We start from the raw sequence: 26,703 nt of genomic DNA, 5'->3' as shown, positions 1-26,703 counted from the left end.
CCCCACCCCATTTAACCTTTCCAACTCTAACGTTCCATTTTCCCCCTTAATATCACTGCATTCTATCACCCCTCCCAGAAAGTGCACACACACATATGGCCATTTATTAGTTTCAAATTGAAACATACATATCTAAAATTTCAAAGATAGAATCCAGCTATGAGAGAGGACATACAGCATTTGTCTTCCTGGGTCTGGGTTACCTCACTCAGGATGACTGTTTCTAATACCATCCACTTACATGTGACTTTCATAAATTCAGATTTTAATAGTTGAACAATGTTGTGTATACATACCACACCTTCATTATCCATTCATGAGTTGATAGACATTTAATTTGTTTCCGATTTCTGGTGATTATGAAAAGGGCAGCAGTGAACATGGACGTGACGGCTAATCCTGGGTGTCAACTTGACTGGATCTGGGATTAACTGAAATGAGAGAGATCTTCTTGATTGGACCATCTGAAGCTGGAAGACACACCCTAAATGTGGGTATTACCTTCTGATGGCAGCCGGTATAAAAGGCCAAGGCAGAGGAGAAGGCCGGGCTTATTGCTGCTTGCCTTCTCTCTCGCTAGTGAGTGCGTCTTTGCTGCTGTAGACTGAAAACTAGCTGATCTTTTGGAACCCGTCAGACCTTCAGAGCCAGACTGGGATTACTGAGACATCCAGCCTCATGGACTGAGCGACTATGGATTCTCAGCCTCTGCAGTGTGGTGCAGCCATTATTGGACTACTTGGACTCTATCCTATGAGCTAAGCTGATAAACCTCTATACATATATAATCATTCTACTGGTTCTGTTTCTTTGGAGAACCCTGACTAATACAATGGATGACAGGTATTTTGTTGGTGGGGTATAGAGTCTTTTGGGTATATGCCCAAGAGTCATGTGGTGGATCAATTTTGAACTTTCTAAGTAATCTCCACATTTATTTGCACACTGGTTGCACCAGTTTGCCCTACCACAAGCAGTGGATAAGGGATCCCTTTCTCCACATCCTTGCCAGAATTTGTTGTTATTTATGGATCTTAGCCATTCTGTGTGGTAAGATGACATATCAAAGTGGTTTTAAACTCATTTCCCTTATGACTAGAGATGTTGAACATTTTTAAAATTATTTCTCAGGCATTTGCATTTCATCTTTAGACAACACCGTTCAACTCCTTGCCCCACTTTTTAATTGGGTTTTTTTGTTTTGTTTTTGCTGTTGTTCTTTGCGTATTCTTCATACTGACCCTATGTCAGAGGCACAGCCAAGTAAAGATTTTTTCTCATTCTACAAGTTGCCTCCTCATTTGAATGATGGTGTCCTTTGATGTAAAGAAGCTTTTTAGTTTTATGTAATCCCATTTGTCACCTGTTAGACTCAATGATTGCACTATAGGAGACCTATTCAGAATGTCTTTTCCTGTTCCTGTAAGTTCCGATGCATTCCCTACTTTCTTCATCTGATTCAGGGTACTGGGTTTTATGTTACGATCCTTGATTCATCTGGAGTTGAGTTTTGTGTGTGGAGGTGGTGGGGGGATGGCTGGTTTCATTCTTCTACATTAGCCAGTTTGAACAGCACCATTTTTTGAACATGCTGCCTTTTCTCCAGTGGGTATTTTTGGCTCCTTTTTCAAAAAATCAGGCAGCTGCTGGGCTGGAAAGATGGCTCAGCAGTTAAGAGCATCGACTGTTCTTGCAGAAGACCTGGGTTTGAATCCAGCACCCACATGGCAGCCAACAACCGTCTGTAACTCAATTTCCAGAGGATCCAATACCCTCTTCTGTCTTCCATGTTCTGTATGACATAGGTGCATTTAAACACATGCAGGCATAACACTCATTCACAAAATTTAAAAATAAATAAAAATCAGGTGGCTGTAAATGTGGATTTAAATCTGGATCCTCAATTCTAGTTCCATTGATCAATGTGTTTTTATGCCAGTACCATGCTGATTTTATTACTAGAGCTTTGTAGCATAATTTGAGATCAGGGACAGTAATGCCTCTAGCAATTCTTTTATTGTTCAGGATTATTTTTGGCTATTTTGTTTTTTTTGTGTTTGCATATATAATTTTAGATCATTTTTTGTAATTTCTGTGAAGAATTGTGTTGGAATTTTAATGGGTATTGCATTGAATTTGTAGACTGCTTTTGGTAGGATTTCCATTTTCACAATATTAGTCCTACTGATACATGAGTATGGGAGGTCTTTCAACTTCTGGTGTCTTCTTCAATGTCTTAAAGTTTTATCATACAAGCCCTTCACTTTGTTAGATTTCAAGATATTTTATGGATTATGATGTTATCACAAATGGGATGGTTTTCTGGATTTTTTTTCTCATCATGTTTGCTGTTTGTGTATATAGGAAGGCTACTGATTCAGGGGTGTTAATTTTATATCCTGCTACTTTGCTGACTGTATTTACCAGCTCTATAAGTACTCCAGTGAAGTCTTTAGAGTACCTTATGGAATCATATCATCTGCAAATGAAGACACTTTGACTTCTCCCTTTTCAATTAATATCCCCTTCATTGCCTGCATTTGTCTTAGTGTCCTAGCTAACACTTCAAGTACTGTATTGAACAGGAATGGAGAGAGCAGCCACCCTGTCTTGTTCCCGAATTTAATGGAAATGATTTGTTTTTTCCATTTAGTATTTGCTGTAGACTTGTGGTGTGTTGCCTTTATTATATTGAAATATGTTCCCTGTATGCCTACGTTACCCATGATTTTTATGAATGAATATTGGATTTTGTCAAAGGCTTTTTCTGCATCTACTGATATGTGGTTTCTGTCCTTGAGTCTGTTTATGTGGTGGATTACATTTATTGATTTATGTATGTTGAACCATCCACCTGCATCTCTGGGATGAAGCCAACTTGATCATACTGGATAATATTTTTGATGTATTCTCGCATTTGGATTGCAAGTATTTTATTGAGAATCTTTGTGTCTATGTTCATCACAGAGATTGGTCTATAATTTTGGGGGTTGGGTCTTTGTCTGGTATTGGTATTATGCTGACTTCATCCAAGAAACTTGGGAGAGTCCTTTCATTTTCTATTTTACAGAATGATTTGAGGAGTATTGATACTAGTTCTTCTTTGAAAATTTAGTAGAATTCTGCATGGTACCTTTGAGCTCCTTGAGCATATTTATAATTGCTGTTTAGAGACCACTGTCTTATGCATCCACTTGGTTGTTATTCTCAGCGATATGATGACAAAGCCGTCAATTTCTGCAGTGGTCATAATATCCTGATTATTCATGATTTTTTGCTAACACCTTGGGCATCTGGACTTGTGTGGTAGTGTTTTTTGGTATGTGTAAGTGGTCTTGTCCTTGTTGAATGTTTGTATGTCCCCACTTTTCAGGCTATGGCCCAGCTGAGTAGTGCTTGGTGTTCCATCTTGATGCCACTCTATATTGATGTACAATTGGGGTGAAAGAAGTTGCCTCAGTTCAGTTTAACATAGGTGCAGCTTCTGAGTGCATAGGGTCCTGGTTTAGCAGGGAAGACTGAAGGCTGCTAGGTGAACAAGCTGGCTGGCAGGGCAGGGCAGGAGTTGTCAGGTCTGGGGTGCACAGAGTTCAGGTGGTGTGGTACAGGGAGGTTGAGGTCACAGGGACAGATTCAGGAACTCAAGTCTGGGGCAAGGAAGGATCCTAGAGATCCAGGCTGGGCCAAGAGCTGAGACGCTAGAGAGTGACTCACACTGCCATGGCTACGGGGGTGGGGCAGATCAGGGATTGCCCTCAGCTGGAGGAAGTCTGGTAAGTAACATGGCATAGCACTAGCAGTTGGAATTTTTAGTTTCTTTAAAAAGTCACTTAACTGTAGGCTCCTGCAAAATCCAAAATAAGTTACATACTGTCTTATTTCAAAAGGGAAGAACTTAAGTAAAGCACACTTAAATAAAACCAAAGTCCAGCAGTGTAACTCAATGTTGGACATCTAGGATTCACTCATGATCTTCAGGGCCCCAAAGGGCTTGGGTAGCCCCACTTCTCTGGCTCTGCCATTCACAGCACACACAACTTGTCTAGGCTAAGGCTGGATCCACTCCACACTGGCCTCTGCCCTTGGGGGTCACTCCATGGTCTTGGAGTTTCCATTATGCTAGGATCTTTATTGTAACTGAGGCTGCACCTTCACCAATGGCCTCTCCTGGCCTCTCAGAGTGCCAAGCCTCAGATTCTCTTCATGACCCATTCAATAGTGAGGGTCTTCATTGCAACTGAGGCTTCACCTTTATCAATGGCCTCTCAGAGTGCCAAGCCTCAGCTACTCTCCATGACCATGCCTTCAAAACCAATACTATGTGTGGGAGACACACATTGCCAAGACACTACCAACTTGATACAGCCTGGATCCCCCTACCTCTGGAACACACCCACTGTGTACTGACCCTAAGGAAATATGTCCCAGAAGATTTCACCCCAGGGATGCTGGTCTCTTATTTTTTTAAAATTTTATTTATTATTTTTATTTTATGTGAATGCATGTATTGCCTGCATGTGGGTAAGTGCACCCATGTCGTGCAATGCCCATGGAGGTTAGAAGAGGCCGTCAGATCCCCTGGAACTGGAGTTACAGACAGTTGTTAGCTGCCATGTGGGTGCTGGGATTCGAACCCTGGTCTTCTGCAAGAACAACCAGTGTTCTTAACTGCTGAGCCAGCTCTCCAGCCCCGCTGATCTCTTCTTAACCACAGCTGATCTTTCATCTGCAGCTGACCAGCATTAATTGTTCCAAGAGAGCAAAGACTTCACTTCATTGGTTCTTCAGCCTCAGCCAACCAGAAATCACAGATTCTCTATGGGCGTGCGGGGATCTCGAGGCGCCAGCTGCTGGGCGTGGCGCTGGTCTCCCACATGTCGCTGGAGTGCGGCAGGTCCCGCGGGCCGCGGCTGCTGGGGTGCGCGCGTGTCCCGCACCGCGTTGCTGTGGGTCTCCGCGTCTACTGGGTGCTGGCGACTCTACTGATCGCTTTGCTCCCAGGCGGGTCCCTGCTTCTCCACGTTGTTGAGGCTCTCTGCTACCGGGGCTGGCCCGGTAGGGTTCCCTCCCAATTTCCACCATGCACTCTCTCTCTAAGTTCGACCCGTCAGCTGCCGGGTCACGAGGGGAGGTGCAGGACGGCGAAAGCTGGGCCTCCCTAAGTCGTGGTTTACAAAGAGACAGCTCACTCCGGGAAGGCTGGATCGTAGGCAGTAAGACACAGAATTCAGCTCAGTACAGCTCCTTTATTCAGTGACTCAGCTAGGCTCCAGGTCTTGCTCCAAGTCTTAGTGATCCAGCTCCGATTAATTAGGGGAAACCAGGATATTTTATACTGTGGGGGCAGTGGTAAAAGCCTTAGCTGATAGGTACTTTTAGGATGCCTCATTTACATGTGGTGGTGGGCTCCTGCCAGGCTGCCAGACATTGTCTGAAAATCACACAGGAAAAGCTGGCAGTTCCAGAGCGGGAGGCAATGGCTACTTCAAAAGATGAGTCAGGAAGATGCTGGGGAAGGCACCCTGCTGATAAAAGGAGTCTCTGCATATGAAGCCCAGCCCATAGGCTATCTGGACATGGAGAGACTGCTACTTTACACAACAGGGGTCCCCAACAATTCTCCATTCAAAATACTCCATAAATGACCCTGTTAAAGTGTCACTGAGGAACTCTCAAACTTCCCTCTGAAACTTCACAAGCTAAGCCTCCACCATCCACACCTCTTTTGGCATGTTCCCATAGGACAGCTCACCAAGCTCCAAACTCTCAATGGCTTTTCCAGGCAAAAGTTCCAAAATCTTAGCACAGTCCTCCCAAAAACAACATGGTAGGGTTCATCACAGCAATACCCCGTGATCCTGGTACCAATTTCTTCTCGTTTCTCTAATGCTATGATAAACACCATGACCAAAAGCATCTTGGGGAGGAAAGGGTTTATTTTATCTTACATCTATCAGGTCACAGTTCATCACTAAGGGACGTCAGGGCAGGAACCTGGAGGCAGGAGCTGAAGCACAGATCATGAAGGAACACTGCTTACTGACCTGCTTCTCTGACCCATGCTCAGCCTGCTTTCTTATACAACCCTGACCACCTGCCCAGGGGTGTCACTGCCCACAATAAACTGGGTTCTTCCATATCAACAAGCAATTAAGAAAAGGCCTCAAAGATATGGCCACAGGACCATAACTCCCCACCCCAGGCATCCTCTTCCCAGGTGTGACAACTGAAGTTATCCATCACCACAACCTTCTTGAAAAGACAGAGTCAAAAGGTAAGTGGCTGTTTAGTGATAGTGGGAAGGAGGGCTGAACAGGCAGAGCACAGAACTGTTAGGGCAGCAAAACTCTCCTGCATGACAGTACGTGATGGTGTCTGAGTAGAACAGGGCACTCAGCACCCTAATGAGTGAACACCAATGAAGCAGGGCCATGAGCATATTTGTACCCTAACTACACCTTCTGCTGACCCTGAGAGGAGGCTTGTGCTGGAGGGGGAGGGGAGAAGAGCCAGCCACAAATACTGTCTTTCCTGCTCGGTTTTGCTGTGAGCCTGAAAGTACCCAAATAAATGAAGTTTAAGGATTTTTCTTTAAAAACAACTGCCTGGTGGTAAGCTTTGTATATTTCCCACAGTTTAAAAAAATAAAGATAATACATAAAAATATACACGGGTAAAATTCAAACTTCAATATAGATATTCCAATGAATTTTAGTACAAAAAGCTTGTTGTGGTTTAGATTCTATATTGAAACCAAGTTTTACTGCTTAACTGACCGGATTCATGCACCTGAGTAGCCTACCAAGAATAGTTTTGGGTATCAAAGCAAACATACAGCAAGAGGCTGAAGGCAGGGCGGGTAGGACAGCGTGCGCGTGTCTGACTGAGATCTTCAGAAACGGAAGGCAATGCCAATTTTCTATTCTTCCCCTGGAAAAACAGTTAATTCTTATCTTTGAAGTGTGCTATGTTACCATATTAAAAGCATGTTCCGGTTGTAAACGAGTTACTATACATTCTTCAATCTCTAATTTCCAATACAGTAGGTCAAAACAGAAAACACTCACCAGAACCCAACCTCGCTGGCACCCTGACCCCACCTTTCAAACTCACTACGGGAAGCAAAGAGATGGGAAACAAGTTCACTAAGACAACTGCGAAGTCATTTGTGGTCACTCGCAAACAACGGAGCACTGTGAGCTGGAGGTAAAGACCTGTCCTGAGGGGTTCAAGGGCGCCCTTCAGAGGCAGCCTCAACAAAGGCAAGGAACAGCGCACACCCACCCGTTGGCGCCCTCTGCGCATCTAACCTGCCCCTGCACATTCGAGATCTGTGACCTTGTCCCTCTCCTTGGGATCCTCTCCATCGTCACCGGGGCGCGGGGAGCTTATTTTCTTTGCTTTGTAGTTCAGGACGAATGTTTGCCTGCACGTCACGTAGGGACAAACAGTCACCAGAGAAGTCGGGGTTTGGAGTCCAGTGGAGTTGCTAGGGTGCTTGCAGAGTTCTGAGACATGCACGACAGACGTGACTCAGATTCTGAGCCTGCTCTCCGCCTACTTGAAGGGCCGCCCCTGGGAGCCGCCCTGTGGGCTCTGAGCTCACCTGGTTCGGAAGCCAGCGCCCAGAGCCCAGCCAGCAGCAGCTGCAGCGGGGGCAGGAGAGGCGGGCGCGGCATGGCGCCTGGCGGTGGACAGACAGGTGATCGTTGGGCGTCAGAGCCGTTGTGCGGCCTGGTGGCGGGCGCGTGCCTGGTGCGGGGAGCGTGCCCGGTGGGGAGGGGCGTGCCCGGTGGGGGGAGTGCCCGTGGGGGCGTGCCCGGTGGGAGGGGGCGTGCCCGGTGGGGAGGGGCGCAGGCCCGGTGTGGGGCACAGGACCATGGCCTGACCAGGCACTGGTCCTTGGAGCTGTCCAGGCTGCCCTGGCTGTAGTGCTCCCTCTCCATGCTAACACACTCACCCAGGGTGACAGCAGCTGGAGGCTAGCACACTCCAGGCCAGAGAAAACAGACGCCAAATACATGTATATACTCTTACTTCCCGCAAACTAAGATTTTTAGCAAAGTGTAGGAAAGAGTCAAAGTGGTTTCGTTTCTGGAGACTTCGCTGCATTTTCCTCACGCTTTTTCTTCCACTGTGGTTTTCCACCGGACTGTGGCTAAAATTCATGTAGCATCGTTACATGATAAGCTCAACACAATTTATGCGGGGACAGAAGATCCTTGGCTTCCTGCAGTACCTGTGTTCCCGACGTCCTAGCCTGAGGCGCATTTAAGTTTTTCTAGTGTCAGACCCATTTCTCCACCCTTGATGCTTCTGCCTGACCCCAGGCTTCCTTCCACGCTGCCTTACTTGATCTCAGAGCCTCGTCCATCCCAGCGACCATCTAGAATGCATTCACTGACACGTAAAATCTCAAAGAATGACTTGGCTTCTCATACTAAGAAGCAAACAAGCAACGTAGAAGGCCGTGTGCAAACACTGCTTAGAGGCCTCAGCAGTGACAGTAGCAGCCCACACCAGCTGGAGGCCTGAGCAAACACCGCAGCACCCCAGCTCTGTTCCCATAGGCCCAACCCGTTCCAGACCAACTCTGCTTTCAGGCCAGCCGAGCCAAATGGGTTTCAACGTATTTCCAGGCAATGAAACCAATTATAGCCACTGTTCAGATGAGTTAGTTACCCTGCATGGATTTGTTTTGTACTTTTGTTCCTCCTCTCTCCTAACCCCTTGTTTATATCTTTACTATAACAAACCTTATGCTGGTGGCATCTCTCCATAATGGCAGCATTCAGGGGGCAAGGTCTGAGGCCAACCTGGGCTATAAAACAAACCCCACAAAATACACCAATCCCCGATTACTATTACGCTTACTTGCGTTTGGCAGTCTCCAGAACACAAATACTTCAAATGGCAGGAAATACTCACCTAGAACTTATTTTTAGGTTCTCGGTTCCTAATAGAGCACCTGCCAAATGATGTTTCAGTAAACTTTATGAAGTATAATAAAATTTTGTTTCTGGGCTGAGCATAAAGCTGTCAGTAAGGGTTGAAAGCGTAAGGACCCAAGTTTAATTTCCAGAACCCAAAGGGGAACAAAAGCTAGGTAGAAATCTGGGTTCACTTGTAATCTAGCTCTGGGGAGGCAGGGACAGTTGGACCTCTGAAGTTCACTGGCCTGTTGACCAGCCCAGCCTACTTGGCCAGCTCCAGAACCCATGAAAGGCATATGAAGAATGAGAGGCTATTGACCTCCACGTGCATATGGACGTGCATGCATACACAGAGAAACACAAAAAAAAATACAATGAGATGTCTGCTCAGAAAACTTGCATCATACTTCACTGTACAGTTAGAGGCCCTGGACTAGGTCAATTTTTGAAGCTACAGTCAGTGATATCAAATTTAAATCTTTTCTTATTTAAAAATTTCAGAATTTTTTGGTCATAGACAGTACAAGCAGGAACATATGTAAGAACTTTCTCACTAAACTACATTCTACAACACTCCAGAGCAAACATACATGAAGAGCATAGGGACTGTAGGAAACGAGCGGAGATGTTTAGATAAAACAGCCTTTCAGAAAAAACTTCACCTGGTCAAAGATCCAAACAGTCGTCTAACTCCTAGAGTGGCAGGAAGTTCATAGCTGATACACTGTTGACTGCAAAGCTGCAGCTGGATGAAGAAGACATGAACTTTGTAGCCACACGTCAACCCTTCGGACTTGACCTGGGATGAAGAACCCTCTTTTGGGACAGTTCACAACTGTCAGAATGTACCTGATTGTTAAAATAATGTACTCTCTTGAGAAAACCGGCATTTCTGTCTTCTGTTTTTAGAAAACATTTTATTTTTTGTGCATGTTACACTGCTTCCATGTATGTAAGTGCACCCATGTTGTGCAATGCCTGCAGAGGTCCGAAGAGGGTGTCAGATCCCCTAGAACTGGAGTTATGGACAATTGTTGTCTGTCACGTGGGTGCTGGGAATCGAACCCAGCTCCTCTGCAAGAGCAGCCAGTGCTTCCAACTGCTGAGCCCTCTCTCCAGCCCCCAATATGTTTCATTACACATAGCCGTTTTGCACAATTTGGCAAAAGTTTGACTCAATATAAGAAATTACAAACACTTGTGTATTTAAAAAGAAATGGAGACAAAAAAGGAAATGTCAAGTATTTTATTTGTAAATGTTTTATTTGTATATGTATATATATACAAACCAAAATATTATTTTAAAAAACTAATGAAATTCAGTTAATATACCTATTATTAAACTTCTTTACGAAAGATTATGAAAATTTTTGAGCATTTAAAATGTTAATGTCAATACCATTTCTTTCATAGTAAACATTCATTTTAATAGCTGAGCTAATTATTCAGACAGCACACTGACTTTGTAGTCATCCAAGGAGACCTTTTCTTCCTTTCCAGCCTAATCCTAGGAAAACATTAGTCAGAAGAGACATGATCCAGCACACCTTAGTAAATGTAAACATCCTAAATGGCTTAGTGTCAAGCTTTGAAAATTCCAACTTTAGACTTAAAGTGCTCATGAATTATCAAGTGGTTTTGTAACTGCTCAACTGATGGAAGACATTTTAAGTGTTCCTGCTTTATTAAAGCCACAACCAACACCTACGTGATTAGATTCATTAAATACCTCGTACCTTCAAGCCTGTACTTGAATTAAAGTAATGCTACTGTAAAACAGTGCCATGTGCTAACATGATGCATAAGAGAAATTAATCAGTCATTATAAATGGAAAGATCCTAAAAATGGAAGCCAGTAACTAAATACCCAGCGTATTCCCTACTTGCAAAATATACTGTGGTAGTGCAGTTGTGGATCTCATGTGATCTTCTCAAGACAGAGTATGTGCTTATCCGTGTAGTGATGACACAAGATTCCGTACACAGTCACTGTCATTGCATGCAGAAAGAGTGTCAGACTGTCTGCAGTTAATCCGTCACTTTTCATAGGTTAAGACATGTTCACATGTTCAACCAGAACATTAATAACTGAGGTCAAAGATTCAGGATTACATTTAAGCACACAATGACAAACATTAAACCAATTCAGTTAATTTGAGAATCATTACAATAACACAGTCAAATGTATCTACACTAAGTGACTGAAAAAGACATCTTAATGATGGCAACACTCCCTGTGTCTGCACAGCCTGCATTTCTCAAGTCCCCACTCTGTTTCCGAGTTAGTAAAGTTTGGTTGGCGGTAGTTTGTTTTCATTCATAGTTGGAAGAGATAGGCTTTTCAAGAAAAAATCAGAAAAAAAAAAACCCAAGTATTGGCTCAGTTCCCTGAAGACATTTGAAAAAAAAAGGATCTAAATCAGGTGAGGGAACTATACAAAGGGGGTGCAGGAGCTGGCCGAGCAGGAATCAAATTTCCCTGAGATGATACTTTTGGCTGTGGTGGAGGTGGCCTGTGAGGGAGAAAAACAGTTACTAGAAAGCATGGACTGAATGAAACAATGTTGGGTTCGTGACGCTCTCAACGTGACATGACCTCAACCACTCTGACAATAGGTAAGGGCACTTTGTACAACACTTGGTGGTTAAATGCTTCCAATTAACCTAAATTGGGGGGGTGGAGAGGTGTGTGCATATGTACATGTGTCCACAGAGGCCAGGGGTCAAACAGCCCCACAGATTGTCTCTACCCTGCTCCTTTCCCCAGTGCTGCTGTTGCAGACACCACACCCTGCTCCACTTATAAGTGGGTGCGAGGGATTTGAACTCGTGTCTTCGGGCTTGCAGGGCAAGCACTCTTCCCACTCAGTCACCCTCTCAGTCTGTTGCTACCTTACATTAATGTTATTTCATAATCAAAATCAATGATGTGTGAAGGATCTAGTTTCTATGGTTTAAAAAGAAGAAATGTCCATGAAATTCACAACTCAGACTGTAAAAGGCAAATGAAGTCAGTAAGTAGAGAAGCACTTCTGCTGTGCCCTTAACATTTATGGGCAGCTGTGGTCCAGTGGCTGGCCTGACACCTATGCACACAAAGACATCCATGATTGGACTCAGGGGCTGAGAAAAAAAGACATGGGAGAGAGACTGGGCATCTGGGAGGAGTTGGGGGTGGGCAGAAGATTGATAGGAACATAATACATTGTATATATGCATGAAATTCTCCAAGAATGAATAATAAAAATAAAAGCCAACTGCATACAGAAGAAAAGCCCTGGTTCAGAGCAGTCTCTCTGCAGTCAAGACAAAGGATTAGTCTCAATCATAAAAAATAAACAGGGAGCCGGGTGTGGTGGCGCACGCCTTTAATCCCAGCACTAGGGAGGCAGAGGCAGGCGGATCTCTGTGAGTTCAAGGCCAGCCTGGTCTACATAGTGAGTTCCAGGACAGCTGGGGCTACAGGGAGACCCTGTCTCAAAAAGACCAAAAAATAAATGAATAAACAGGGGCTGGGTAATTGCTCAAATGCAGAGCACTTCCAAATACATGTGAAATTCTGAGTTCAATCCTTAGCACTACAAAGGAGCAAAGGAGGGAAAGGAAGGGAGACAGGGAAGGGGAGGGAGGGAGACAGGAAAGGGGAGGGAGGCGGGGAGGAAAGGGGGAGGGAAGATAAGTATTCTGTGTCTTACTCCAACTGGGCTCAATACAGAGAACAAAACAATCTGTGGGACGTGAAGGTGGAAGTAGGGACAAGATGATGGAAAGGGTTAAGTAGGGGTGGGGGAGGGGAGAAGGAGGGGAGAGGGAGAGGAAGAGGCTGCTGGAGAGAGTTCATCAAAGTTAAGGGTGGATGGAAAACGTCTATGGGAACCTACTATGTTGTAAGCTAATTTAAATTATAATTTAAAAAATAAAAGAGAATGGGTCTGAATGAACAGGTTGCACAGCTGGATAACACTGCTGCCCGAAGGCATGGTTGTTAAATAACAGTTCTAGTGATGCATGTGGCTCCCTATGAGCTGTTACTCAGGGTGGCTCCAGAGGCCTCCAAAGCCATATGTAAAACCCTACTGCTGAAGACAACATGCAGACTGCAGAGCAGGGAGAAATCAATCCAGATCTGAACTGGAAGCTTCCTCCCTGCTGGCTACTGTTCATATTCCTGGCGTGTGCTTTGCAGATGACTAGGAGAGAAGGGTCATCAGTGTTTTCACCCAGCTGTGGACCCTGCATGCTGCAACACTAACTTGCCTGCACGATGTGCCCACTGATGCAACAGTAGCAAGACCATTGCGGAGCCACCACGGCTTCCTAATTGGACTGGAGGCTGCTCCACTTGAAGGAAATCGTGCCTGGCGCTCTAAACCTGGTCAAATGACCATGGCTGGGGGATTCATAGACTCTAGTGGGGAAACTATTACTGATGTTTTGTTGAATGGACACGTCAACTGCCCTCCATATTATTTATGCTTACAGCCATAGATTTGTGTTGTTCTCTCAGCCTTGGTCAGAGAAGATTCTTTGACGGGGTGTCATTGAAAGCAGAATCTCATGATTGTTTAAAATGTTAAGAATATGAGATTGCAAGTGTTCAGTTCTCAATGGGACATCTGCATCACCCAAGTGTCAGGGAACACTGAGCAGGAGAGAGCAGACAGAATGTAAAAGCTCAGGAGTGCTGGGAAGTGCTGCCTTCTGGGCAGGATGTGACTGCTGCACCCATGAATTTATAGAACTGGGCGCTCCCCAGACTACACTTGCTCAAGACTAGGTCCATCAACATCCCATCATGGAGGTGGGAGGAGCCTGAGGCAGTTAATGGTTACTGGGGAAGGGGGAGTCCTACTCCTAAGCTGTTCAGTCTTTTCCATTTTAATATTGCTTACTTCATTATAATTTAGACTAGGTTTTATTTAAAATTATGGATGGGACCGGAGAGATGGCTCTTGCAGGAGACCTGGGTTCTGTTCCAAGAACCTACATGTTAACTCCTAGCATCTGTAACTTCAGTTCCAGGGCATTAGATGCCCATTCTGGCCTCTGTCAGCATGAGGCATGCGGGCGGTGCACATACACACACACAAGGCAAACACTCACACAAAAAAAAGCAAAACAAATCTTTAAAAATTATGGTCATCGAGTTGCTGCAAAGTGTAAACTAGCTCTAGGTTCACATACACAGGGCTGAATTTACAACTCCTAAATCTGATGATTAAACATGCCCTTATACCTGCATATAAGCACCTCAATCCTCAGACTCTAATCAGTGGGCACCCATCCTTAACCTCTGCATCAGCACAAGTATCCCTTGCCACACTAGAACACTACCTATAGATAACTGTCTCTCACTTTACATGTTCTCCACACCCTGTTGGATTCCAAGGTACTCTTCCTGAACAAGCATTATGCATGAAATGCAACTGGAATAAGTAATGGTGCAGGAGAGGGACAAGGCAGACACCTGCCACAGGTACGAAGTATAGTCAACCATTTCCACCTCTCTTACCAAGTTTGACTACTGAGCCTTTAAATTCAGTCCTAATGCTTTCAAATTCTAGAATCTATACTTTGTTTAAAAGTTTCTAGTTCTGTGCTGAAATTCTCAATCTGGACCATTAACATAGTCAGAATTATTTAAAAACCTGTGTCTGATGATCATTAACCATACCTCTGATTCCCTTAATGTCACCTTGCTTCTTCATTTCGGTCACAATTTCTATTCTTGTATCCCTGGCCCTGGTGGATGGGAAAAAACTAGAAACTGGTTCAAGGGGCTGGAGAGATGGCTCAGCAGTTAAAAGCACTGGCTGCTCTTGCAGAAGTTTGAGTCCCAGCCCCCACATGAAGGCTAACAACCATGACCTCCAGTTCCAGGGGATCCAACACCTTCTTCTGACCTCTGCAGGCACTGCACAACACGGGTACACCGACCTACACTCAAGCAATACACTCATATGCAAAAATAAAAATAATAAAATATTTTCTAAAAAAGAAATTGGTTCAAGGGTAATGACCATCCCTGTCCTTGGGTCTCCAAACAAAACCTTGGAAGTTTGCCAAGAGTCCCCCTCCTAGCAGAACCAATTGTGACCCCTTGACCCTTAAGAGTTCCTTGAGAGCTCTCTTCAATTCCCACATTTCTTGTTTGTCATTTTCAGAATGGGTGGATGCGTCTGTAACAAAAAATGTCCCTCTTCACATGGCCTGTCCCTATGTCCTACCTCTGCAGTCTCCTACACATCCAAACACATGCATTCTTATATTGTAGCCTCTCTATCTGTTCTCAATGGGATGGCGGGGGCAACCCATCAAGTTTCCCAGTGCTGGTTATTTTAAAGGCCCTTGATCTTGAAATCTATACACACCAAAAGCTGTAATAGTAGTTCACTTTAGATTTGGTCCAGTCTTCTTTAGAATTCCTCTCTGACTAAAATAACAAAATTTATATAAAAGTTCCTAAAAAGCTTTTCTATAAATTGTGTTCTAGGCTAAACTTATTCCTAATTAAATTGCCTAAATACTTTGCCCTAAGTCAAATTTAAATACAAGGTAACCAAAAGGCATCAACTCCTGGATTTTAATGTGGTCAAGCCCATTCCCTTCCAACCTTGATGGAAACTGTGGAGGCTGCTTGGCTGCATAGGTTGGTACTGGAAATCTGTTTGTATGCACAGGCTAAAAAGGAAAAAAAATGAATAGGTTATTATTATAGTGTAGACATAAAACATTTTAGGTATAATGTTATTTTGCATTAAAGTGATTATACACTAACAGACATACTAACAGATAATATACTAACAACTACTTAGAATGCAGGCATTTTAAAATATTCTGCTTAAATGAGCCTGGTCTGGGGCTCAGCAGCACAGGGCTATCCTACCATGCACAAAGCTCCAGGTTTGATCTCCATGACAGGGAAAGGAAAAGCTCTCTGCGCGTTCAATAATGTAACTTTACAACGGCATGTTACGTTTTCTCCTTTTAAGGCCACATTTTTAAATTCAGTAATTCTAAAGTACAATAATGCTGGATCAAATTAACTGAATGATGTCAATATATTTTAAATGAAATAGTCTACAAACCTCTTACCAAATCTATAAAGTACCTATAAAGCACTATAAAGTACTTGTACTGTAAATCTATTCTTTTTAATACTGGGATATTGTTAATATGATAAATATGTTTCTAGCATTAGAAGTAGATTTCATGGGGTAGAAAAGTCCTAATAGTCTTCCTTGACAAGGCAGCTGAGATAAAGCAAACACTAATTATCTGCAGTACAGACAGACAGCCATACAGAGAACAGGGGCCTTCAGTGCCCTACTTCCAACTATCTGCAGACTGTGCGACAGAAGATCAGGAAACATCAGTCTTCCAAAGAGAGCTGTGAGCATATCTTGAGACAAAGAACATAGACGTGATAATAAACCACTTACTCAAAAGTAATTTGGAGAAAAGCTTCAAAATGCCAAAGTAATTTTCTAGTAAGCACAAGCGCTGAACATCAGAAAGCGTGGAATTCTCGGAAAAAAACTCGTGCTTCCAAAATGGAAGAAAGTGGTTTTGCTGTCAGTGGTAACCCCCAAGTGCATTTTCCTTCAGTTACTCTACTCCTTCCTACGGTGTGTGTGTGGGGGGGGTTGTCTGTGTGTCTATGTGTGTGTAGATACACACACACACACACACACACACACACACACACACACAAAAAAAAAAAAAAAAAAAAAAAAACGTACATATTGCCAAGTCAAGATATTGCCTTATAGCCCATGAAAACTGTTCTGGTAACAAACGACATGACAAATGTTAGTCTCTGCACACCACCAAGGAAACACCAAAATATCACACGGAGAAGTTTCTGTGGTGATCGTTCACCTGCAGTGATGGGGACTTTCAGCACTCTGTCCCCTTTTCAGGGCAACAGTAAAAAATCTCATCTACCATTAGTGTTATTGGCTGATTTTATTTTATTTTGGATGATAATATTCTACCTTTATGACACTATTGCAACCAAATTGGCTTTACCACCCTGGCTGCAGGACAATGGGTCACCATCTTCACTGCTTATGCTTTAAGCAGTAGAATCTAGCTAGTGGAATCTAGCTTAATTGTTTCAGGTGCAAAGTATTCTTTTGTGTTTCCATTTTGAATGTGTTTAGACTAAAAAAATAAATTACTGATGGCTGGAAAAATGTAAAGCTGAAATTAATGAAGCACGGATCCATCCAAGGCAATTCTAAGAAGTTTAAATCAAACTTATGCCAATAAATAACTGTATTTAAGAGGGGGAAATGCCATTTAAAATGGAGAAGCCAAGCCGAGCATGGTGGCGCCTGCTTAATCCCACCATTTGGGAAGCAGAGTCATATGGATCTCTATGAGATCAAAGCCACCCTGGTCTACATAGTGAGTTCCAGGCCAGCTGGGGCTACATCAAGACCTTGTCTCAAAAGGATCAAAAAAATTAAATTAAAATTTTTAAAAGGAGAAAACAACCTAATATCATAGTTTTAAAACCTAGGAAAATAAGAATAAACTAAGCCTAAAAACTTGAAGAAGGAAATTATATAATGATAAAGTTGGTAGAAGAAATAAGAAAGATCAGGGTATAATTAAATGAAGTCAGAAAAGATGAATGACAACAGAGCTGAGGCTGTGCCCCAGCCTCCACTCCAAGGCCAGCCCCCCTTGCAGTTGCCAGGCTCCAGCCTGAGAAGAAGAGGGTTAGCACAGCCATGTCTACAACTACCTCCTATGAAGCAACCTGCCCCCAATCCTCCTGCAGTAAACCACCTGGGAAATAACCAGCTACAGAAGTCACTAGCAGGAGTGCAGCCTCCACACAGGGGTAAAGAAACCTCATCGCTACAGGCCACCGACTGTGGCTCTCCACCAGACCCTATCAGAAGTCCGCTCAACTTGGCAAATTCCCCTTCCAGCATCTAGTGCCAGAAATGGTTCAGGACTTCAAAACAGGTCCGCGCTTCCAGAGTGAAGCTACTGGTGTTTTACAGGAGGCAATGAGGCCACCCTGTGTGGCCTTTTAGAAGATACTGACCTGTGTGCTATCCATGTCAAACGTGACATATCCAGCTAGCATGTCACATATGGAGAACGGGCTTAAGAATCTACAGTGATTCTTTAAACCAGAGAATTCCCTCTTCCCATTTTCGTGGTTCTGAATGTTAGATGTTCTTTTCCATGAGGACCAAAGGCACCTGAGTACTTGACTGTGAGTGGAAAAGCTGGGGACAGAGATCAGGCAGGGGTATTTCCGTGTGTGCATTTTAAATAAATGTGGTGTAGAGCACGATTGAAAGCCAAAATGTCTCAGTGAACAAGGTCCAACAGTTCATCACTATAATAATGAATAAAACAAATTTTTCTGGACAATGGCAGCATTTGGACTTTTTTAAATAAGTGAATTTCTTACTGACGGTAACTCCGAGTCATCTGGACATTTGTGCCGTCTGGTAGAGTCCGTCCACTCACTACTCTTCCTGAGTTGTCCTACATGGAAGTACACGTTTTAAACGTTGTCTGTCTGTGCTGCTCCTGTAAGAAGACTTGGTGTTTTGGGTCTGGAGAGGTGGCTCAGTGGTTGAGTACTGGCTGCTCTTGCAGGTTCCATCCGGTTCCCAGGACCCACATGCAGCTAACAACCGTACATAACGCCAGTTCCAGAGGGTCTGGTGCCCATGTCTGATCTCCACAGGCATCGCATACTTGGGTGCACTTACATACATGCAGGCAAAACATTCATACACATAAAATAAAAATAAATCAGAAAACATTTTTTAAAAGTTGTTGTGAAAAGATACAATCAAAATGCAGTTAGCTAGTTGTGATGGTTGGTGCTATCAGCTTAACAGGACCTGGAATCAACAGGAGACCAGCCTCCAGGCACGGCTGTGAGGGATTATCTTGATACTGATGTGGGGAGACACCCTAAGGGAGGGCAGCACCACTCCTAGGCCTAGATCACAGACAGCACCAACAGGAGGAAGTGGCTGAGCATGAGCACCCAATGCTCTCCTCCTGGACTGTGGATGGGGCTCAGCTGATTCAAGCTCTTTCTGCCTTCACTTCCCTAACACGATGGACTATATCCTCGAACCATGAGCCAGAGCGAACACTTCCTTCCTTAAGATGCTTCGTAGGGCATTTTATCATAGCCACAGGAAAATTAACTGATCCACTAAATTAAGGAGAAAAAACAAGATGACTCAGAAATGAAAGCGGACAAATGGCTCTATAACAGAGGACTATGACCAATTACAGGCCAACAGAATGGGTCTCAAAAGTGAGTACATTTCTAGAAGCACACAGCCTCTCAAGAATGAATGGTAAGAAAGAGAGAATCTAAACAGATTGTTAACAAGCAAGAAGATTTGAATCAACAGGTAGCCATACAGTTAAAGGACCACACTACCCAACCAACCTACAGAGTTGACGCGATCCCTATCAAAACTCCAGTGCTATGGATTTAAGTAAATCTGCACACCTAAAGCCCACTGATTGTCTGTGTGTGTCTCTGTGTGTTTGTGTGTGTGTATATGCTTGTGTGTGATGTCCATGCTTATGTGTGAGTTCATGTGTACACTCTGATTTCACCTGAAAGACCACACAGGGCATGTCTGGAGTACCTAGTGCCAGCAGGGCTATGTGCGGAAGTTCTAGAAAGTTTGTGAAGTGGGTCTAAGGAACTGGACCTTACTCTAGCCTTTTATTGCCTCTCTCTACTTTTTGAGCCAAGGTCTGACTATGTAGCCCTGGCTGGCCTAGAACTAGCTGTATAAACCAGGCTGGCCAAAAACTCACAGAGATCTGCCTATCTGTCTCACAAGTGCTGCAATTAAAAACCTGTGCCACCATGCTCAGGAAAATAACTTTTCCCCTAACTTATTTTGCTTAGGTATTCTGTCAAAATAATGAAAAAGCAACTTATACAAATATATAGTTCTTACCTACATTGGAATATTACACAGCCTTAAAATCAGGGGCTCTTGGGCGGGTGTGGTAGCACACACCTTTAAACCCAGCACTTGGGAGGCAGAGGCAGAGGGATCTCTGTGAGTACAAGGCCAGCCTGGTCTACACAGTGAGTTCCAGGACAGCTGGGGCTACAGGGAAACCCTGTCTCAAAAAGACCAAAAAAATAAATAAATAAATAAATAAGGGGCTCTTCCCAAATGCTATAAACCTGGTTGGATATCAAGTACATTATGTTGAGTAAAATAAGCCAGTCACAAAAGGACAAACAGCCCCATTTCTATGAAATACATAATCAAAATCATTGAAACATAATGTTGAAAGGTGGTGACAAAGTGCTAGAGTCGGTGGGGAAAAGAAACTAGGGTAGACAGCATCAGCATCGTGTCACATACCTACAGATCTGTTGCACAATAATAAAAATATATTTAACATCACCACACCATATACATGAAAATGGTTAACATGATAAATTTAATGGTGGTTTTACCATTTAAAGTATTTTAAAATGGTTAAGATGACATTTTAAATCATTCTGCCATAATAAAATAAGAAAACGTTAGTGAAGGGTGAAGAGGAATGCAGATGACTTGTAAGTAGCATAAGGACCACGTGGTCCACTTGTGTACACAGTGACGTGGAAAACTGCCACGATGAAGATAAGGCATAAGGGTGTCTGCTTCCCTGAATAAATGAAAAGAAGGCAGAGGAGACTTGTGTGTGTGTGTTCAGACTTCAGTTCATACATCTATCAAATGAGTGACAAGGATTTTGAACTGGAAAGAATTTGGAAGGCTGGTAATACCACATACTGGCAAAGATACAGGTCAGTGGAAATGGTCGCACAGCACTCAAGATACAATCGGAAGTGGTACAGCTGGAAATTTCCAGAAAAGCTGTCTTTAGTCCAGTAGCTTAACTCCTCTTGCCCTGTTCTGTGCCCTGGTCTATGCCCTGGACAATGACCTGGTCTGTGTCCTGGTCAGTGCCCTGGTCTGTGTCCTAGTCAGTGAATGCCCTGGTCTGTGTCCTGGTCTGTGCCCTGGTCAGTGCCCTAATCTGTGCCCTGGTCTGTGTCCTGGTCAATGCCTTGGTCTGTGCCCTCAGCAGCATTCTCTGGACATGAAAATGCTCTGTGCCAGCTGACACCACAGACAATGTTCCATGTGGTTAGCAAAACCCAGGAACCAAGTTCTTAATAGTATGTAAGTTAAATCAAGTTTATTTACATCATCATACATGACTAGTAATTACTATATCAGAGCAATCACGGAACACAAAACATACATAATAAAAATATCTACAGAATGCTCATCCCAGCCTTCTTCATAGTGTTCAGAAATTTGAATCTGGTGACGGAAATGGATTTAGAATGACATCACACAGCGTAGTAACAGTGACTATGACACACAGCTGGATGTCACAACAGGGATAAGTACAAGGGGATGCTAAGAGAGGCAGACCAAGGCGTAAAATAGCAAAGAATTCTTTTGTTTCTTGACAGAGGGTCTCCCTGCAACCCTAGCTGGCCTGGAACTCGCTATATAGTCCAGGTTAGCCTCGATCTCACAGAGATCCTCCTGCCTCTGTCTATCAAGGGCTGGGATTAAAGGCGTTCACCACCATACCCGACTCAGAGCATTCTTAAACAGCACTACATATAACTCATCAGTAACACCCTTGTCCTAGTACTCTGTAATCCACGTTCAGGAACAAGGATGAACGCTACAGCCAAGGTGACCAGGCCAGTTCAGGAGTCTTTGGTACCCAGGGAAGCAGGTACTGAAAACAGAAAGATGAGGCCCTGGCTCTCAACCCGCCTCTCAAGGCAGGAGATTCTGAATGACCAGAAGTCCTTTCCCACAGCCTCAGAGCCCGGACTCTGCTGGTGTCCTTTGAGAGCCAGCTGCAATATTCCCCAATTCTTGGATTGTCTGTGCTCATGTCTATGTGACCCTTTTTTAATGCTTCCTTTGTTTTTGATACTGATGATCAAACCTAGAATCTTATGCTAGGCAACTGAACATCCGCCAACATTCCCAGTTTAACACAGTAAAAGAATTCTTAATTTTAAACTTACAGCTTCTCTAGCAGGGGCCACTGGAGGGACAGGTCGAGAACTCACAGGCTGTCTGGAAACACTTGCTTGATTTTTTCCATCTGATCTGAAAGATGTGATACCTTTGAGTTAATGTTAAAACATGTGAACATGACTCATTACATACGGTTCTCATTTTCTCGAATGCATAATGATAATCTGAATGCCAACCAGGATGGGAACAGAGGTTTCTAGTGTTTGTAACAGCTTTCACATACATCTAATCATTATTGTAATAAAAGGATTTACTAAGTTCATTTCAGAATTCAGTAACCTGAAATTTTAAGAAATTTAGGTATTTTCTAACTTTTCTCCTCCAAATTTCTTTAAATTGTAGAAAAATAAAAGTCGATCCTTAATACGCTGCATATACACTTTGAGTGGTCACTCTGAAAATTAGGAGGTGGCAAATAGTCTGGCCAAAAGCATATCAGCTAAGCACTGATATGCTGATGGCCAGCAAGTCAACTAAGCAGAGGTGCCCAGAGACCCATCACAGGACTACAACTGAAAATCACACTCAAACTTTCCACATGGACTGGCCAGTCAGACCTGAGCCAGTGAGGAGAAGCAAGAATGGCCACAACATGCTAAGCACTGAAGCTGACAGCACACCTCAAAAAAGCAAGAGACAGTGAGCAACGGACAAGAACAAGGCACCAGACATTCGGGATGACTGTCAGAGCAATAACAGAACTGACTGCGGGGGCGGGGGGGGGTGTATCTGGTGTAAGAAGTGTCTTCAGAGCAATAACAGAACTGAGTGCGGGAGGGCAGGTATCTGGTGTAAGGGGTGTCTTTGAAACCTTCTGTACCTAATATGTGGGGAGAAAGGACTCACTGTCCCACTAGGTAGCCCAGACCAGCCTTGAATTCACAATCCTCCTGCCTCAGCCTCCCAAGTTCTTGGACCACAAGCATGTGCCACCATCACGTCTGGCTCACCACCACCCCTTAAACCCAAGTTTCTCCCATCAAAAGAACAGCAAGAGATCATAGAATCCTATTTGTAAAGGATTGCCAACTTCTGAGTTATATCATCATTACTAATCACTTTACATTATTTAATACAGCTTTTTAAAAATCCAAGTACGGTGCTGGAGAGATGGCTCAGCAGTTAAGAGCACTGACTGCTGGGTTGAACCTGGGTTTGATTCCCAGCACCCACATGGTGGCTACGAACCGTCCTTAACTCCAGTTCCAGGAGAATCCAAAGCCCTCTCTGACCTCTGTGGCATTGCACAACACATACATGCAGGCAATACACTTGTACACATAAAATAAAAATAATAAACTATTTTTTAAAAATCCAAGTACTCATATGTTTGTGATCTCTTTTTCCTGAAGTAGCTTTTCCACAGTTGATCTCTCTTGATGAAGAGGAATGCGGCAACGACGATAAGGGGAAGAACCAGGAGGAAGAAGACCAGAAGACCATCCCTCAAGGCTGTGCTCCTTCCTAGAGGGATGACATGTACACTGGTGTCAGCACGCTGGAGGTTAATGCATCCTACCCGGGACATAACAGGTAATCATCCATGTTTTAGCATTAGCTCTTTTCTTCTTTGAGCCCATCTTCATGCAACTATAAGCCAGGACAGAACTTTTCTATTGGTGACCCTTTTACACAAAACTATCATAGACACTGTGGACACATCACTGTTATGTGCACATTTCTTCCCAAGCCACGCACAGAGGCCATCCCCACTCGCAGTACAGCTGCACAAGGCACCGCTGTGAGGGTGGGTCCATACGACCTTGGAATTTGTTTAATCTTTCACTACCGAAAAACATGCTGCAACAAATAATCTTGTACGTATGCCAGAGAACACGGACTCGGGTGCAACTACAGAGTAACTGTCTCAAGAGCAGATGTGTTCTGTGAAATGGAAATGCATGGAGATGCAGCCAGCAATGGTTAAAATCCCACACACCCCCAGCAAAATACAAAAATTCCCCACAGCCTCACCCACAAAAAATCACTGGCTTTGTCCTAACACGACAGGTTAAAAATGGTACCTTACATAATTTCAAATTACATTTTATATGATAAGAGTTAAGCACTTTTCCGTGTTTAAGACAACACTGATAAAGCTAGAGCAATGGCTCAGCAGTTAGGAACACTGGATATTCTTGAAGAAGACCTGGGTTCAAATCCCAGCACCCACATGGCAGAGAACAACTGTCTGTAACTCCAGTTCCAGGGGATCCGATACCTCTTCTGTCCTCCACAGGCACTGTACGACATAGGTGCAGTTACATACATGCAGGCAACACACACACATAAAATGAAAATTCAAAAAAGAAAACATTTCTAAAGACAGTATATTGACTATCTCCTGTTGAACATCTGGACTATTTCTTTTCAGTTTCCTCAAGCTCTTTCTTATTTGAGAACCACCAAAATGTTTTGCCCATTTTTGTCATTTGCCTATGGCATTATGCATCTCTACATGTAGAAGCTTACTGTTTTTATGTAATTGAACTTATCAGTGTTATTTTTAATGGTTTCTGGATTTTAAGTCCCATGCAGATCCATGAAGCTGTGATAAAAAAAAAAAAACTTTTAACAAAGAAATGCCCAAGAACAGGCAAATTCACAGCTGAATACTACCAGATTTTTTAAAAATACTGGTGTTCCTCAAACTATTCCGTAAAACAGAAAGGGAAGGACTGCTCCAACTTCAATCTCATTCTACAAAGCCTGATCCAAAAATAGGATGGAGGGAGGGAAGGAGGGAGGGAGGGAGGGCGGGAGGAAGAGAGGGAGAGAGGGAGTGAGGGAGGAACTATAGATCAATATCCTGAATGGAAACAGATACAAAATCTTCAATAAAATACTTGCAAATCAAATTCAACAGCATAATTAAAAATTACACACCATGTTCAAGATGGCTTCATTCCAAGGTGTAAGGACGGCTCCCCGTGTGCCAATACCAACAACATAGCACATAAGGTAAAATGAGCAGATGTGAACATCTCAACATACACAGAGAAAACCTTAACTAAACTCAGTATCCCTTCACGGTTTTTAAAGATGAATAAACCAGGTGTGGATGGATCATGCCTCAACATAATAAAGGATATATTGGTCACAGCCACTATTCTACTGATTAGGACTCCGTAGCTCAGAAAATAAAAGCAAGAACTGATCATTGAAATCTATCAAACTAAAAATCTTCTATATAGCAAAGGACACGGCAGAGTGAAGGTACAAATTACAGAATGGAAAAAGTTCTTTGCACATAAGCATGGCAGGGATTGATGTACAGAATATGCAAAGAGCTCAAAACACCAAAAGACCAAATATCCCAACCACAAATGGGCAAATGGACTTTACGAAAAGAGTTACACATGCTGAATAAGTACATGGGAAATGCTCTACATCTTTGGGTAAATGTAAATCAAAGCTACATTAAACTTCTACCTCATCTCAGGCTGATTATTATAGGAAAATTTTTGTAAGAAAATAAGAAACAAGAAATGTGACTGAGGATGAGGAAGACATGGAGGAAAATCACACACTGCTGAGAATGCAGAAAGACCTAAAAGCCTAAAACCAGGACTAGCAGGTGACCCAGCTAAACACTGGTAGGGATGTACCCGCAGGAGCCACGGTTACCCCAGAGGTGTCTGCATGCTCCTGTCTGCGGTGGCACTAGTCACAACAGCTAAGACGAAGCAAGTTCAGGGCCCATCAATGGATAGACACACAGAATGTGATAATATGCAGAATGGAGTATTATTCAGCCATAAAGAAAAGTGAAACTCGTGCTATCTGTAAGAAATACAATTAGAAACCACTGTTAAGCAAATTAAGGCAAACAGAAAAATTTAGCTTCAAGTGTTTTCTTTCATATGTAGAGAACGTTAAATATAGATGGTTATCTTAAAGTAGAAGGCAGACTAAAAGGAAAGGTAAAGGAACAGAGAAAGAGGGAAGGGAAGGAAGGGTAGCTGGGAGAACGGTATTAACACAACCACAACCTGATACAGGTAGAAGACATCACGGTGAAACCCATTGACATATAGAACCGCTATACACTAACAACGAAGATAGAAATAAGCCACTTCCTTGTTAGGAAAGTGGTATTTCTGCCTGTCCTTGCTGGGAAAGAGGGGCATGCTCATCTTTTTTCAGACCAGTGAGATCAATCAGCAATTAATGGCTTGCTTCCTGCAAAGCCTGATGACCTGGGTTTGATCCCTCAGACAGAACCTACTCTCACAAACTGTTCTCTGAACCTCACATGTATGCTGTGGCACATTCTCTCTCTCTCTCTCTCTCTCTCTCTCTCTTTCTCTCTCTCTCTCTCTCTCACACACACACACACTCTGTGCATACATACACACACAACAATTTTTAATTGTTTTAATTTAAAAAGGGGTCAGTCTTTGAGTCCATTTATATGATTTATGATGTTTATTGACTTGCGTATATTGAACCATCCCTGCATCTCTGGAATGAAGCCTACTTGATCATGGTGGAAGATCTTTTTGACGTGTGTCTACGTGGTTTGCAAGTATTCAGCTGAGAATTTTTGCATCTCTGTTCATTAAGGAATATTGGGTCTACAGTTTTCTTTTATGGTTGTGTCTTTCCCTGATTTTGGTATTAGAGTGATGCTGGCTTCATAGAAGGAATTTGGGAGTTCTCCCTCTGTTTCTATCTTT

The 26,703-nt window shown here is 43.3% G+C and overlaps 1 protein-coding gene across 1 annotated transcript in view; it reads right to left on the bottom strand.

The window, feature by feature from the left end:
* Nucleotides 1–10,925: 10,925 nt before the first annotated feature.
* The window catches only part of Adam9 (ADAM metallopeptidase domain 9), a gene marked incomplete at its 5' end in the record, with an annotated part of 113,694 nt that continues 97,916 nt past the window's right edge, over nt 10,926–26,703 (bottom strand). Inside the window, 4 exons of the mRNA XM_008843363.3 lie at nt 10,926–11,446; nt 15,547–15,614; nt 22,012–22,096; nt 23,347–23,488. Of these exons, the coding sequence (XP_008841585.1) occupies nt 11,353–11,446; nt 15,547–15,614; nt 22,012–22,096; nt 23,347–23,488 (389 nt within the window). The remainder of the gene's footprint in view (nt 11,447–15,546; nt 15,615–22,011; nt 22,097–23,346; nt 23,489–26,703) is intronic.

Source organism: Nannospalax galili, unplaced genomic scaffold (genome assembly GCF_000622305.1).
Source record: "Nannospalax galili isolate Female #2095 unplaced genomic scaffold, S.galili_v1.0 scaffold1871, whole genome shotgun sequence".
NCBI classification, from domain to species: Eukaryota; Metazoa; Chordata; class Mammalia; order Rodentia; family Spalacidae; genus Nannospalax; species Nannospalax galili.
Note: the sequence above shows the minus strand (reverse complement) of the source record. Positions and strands in the feature narration are given on the sequence as shown.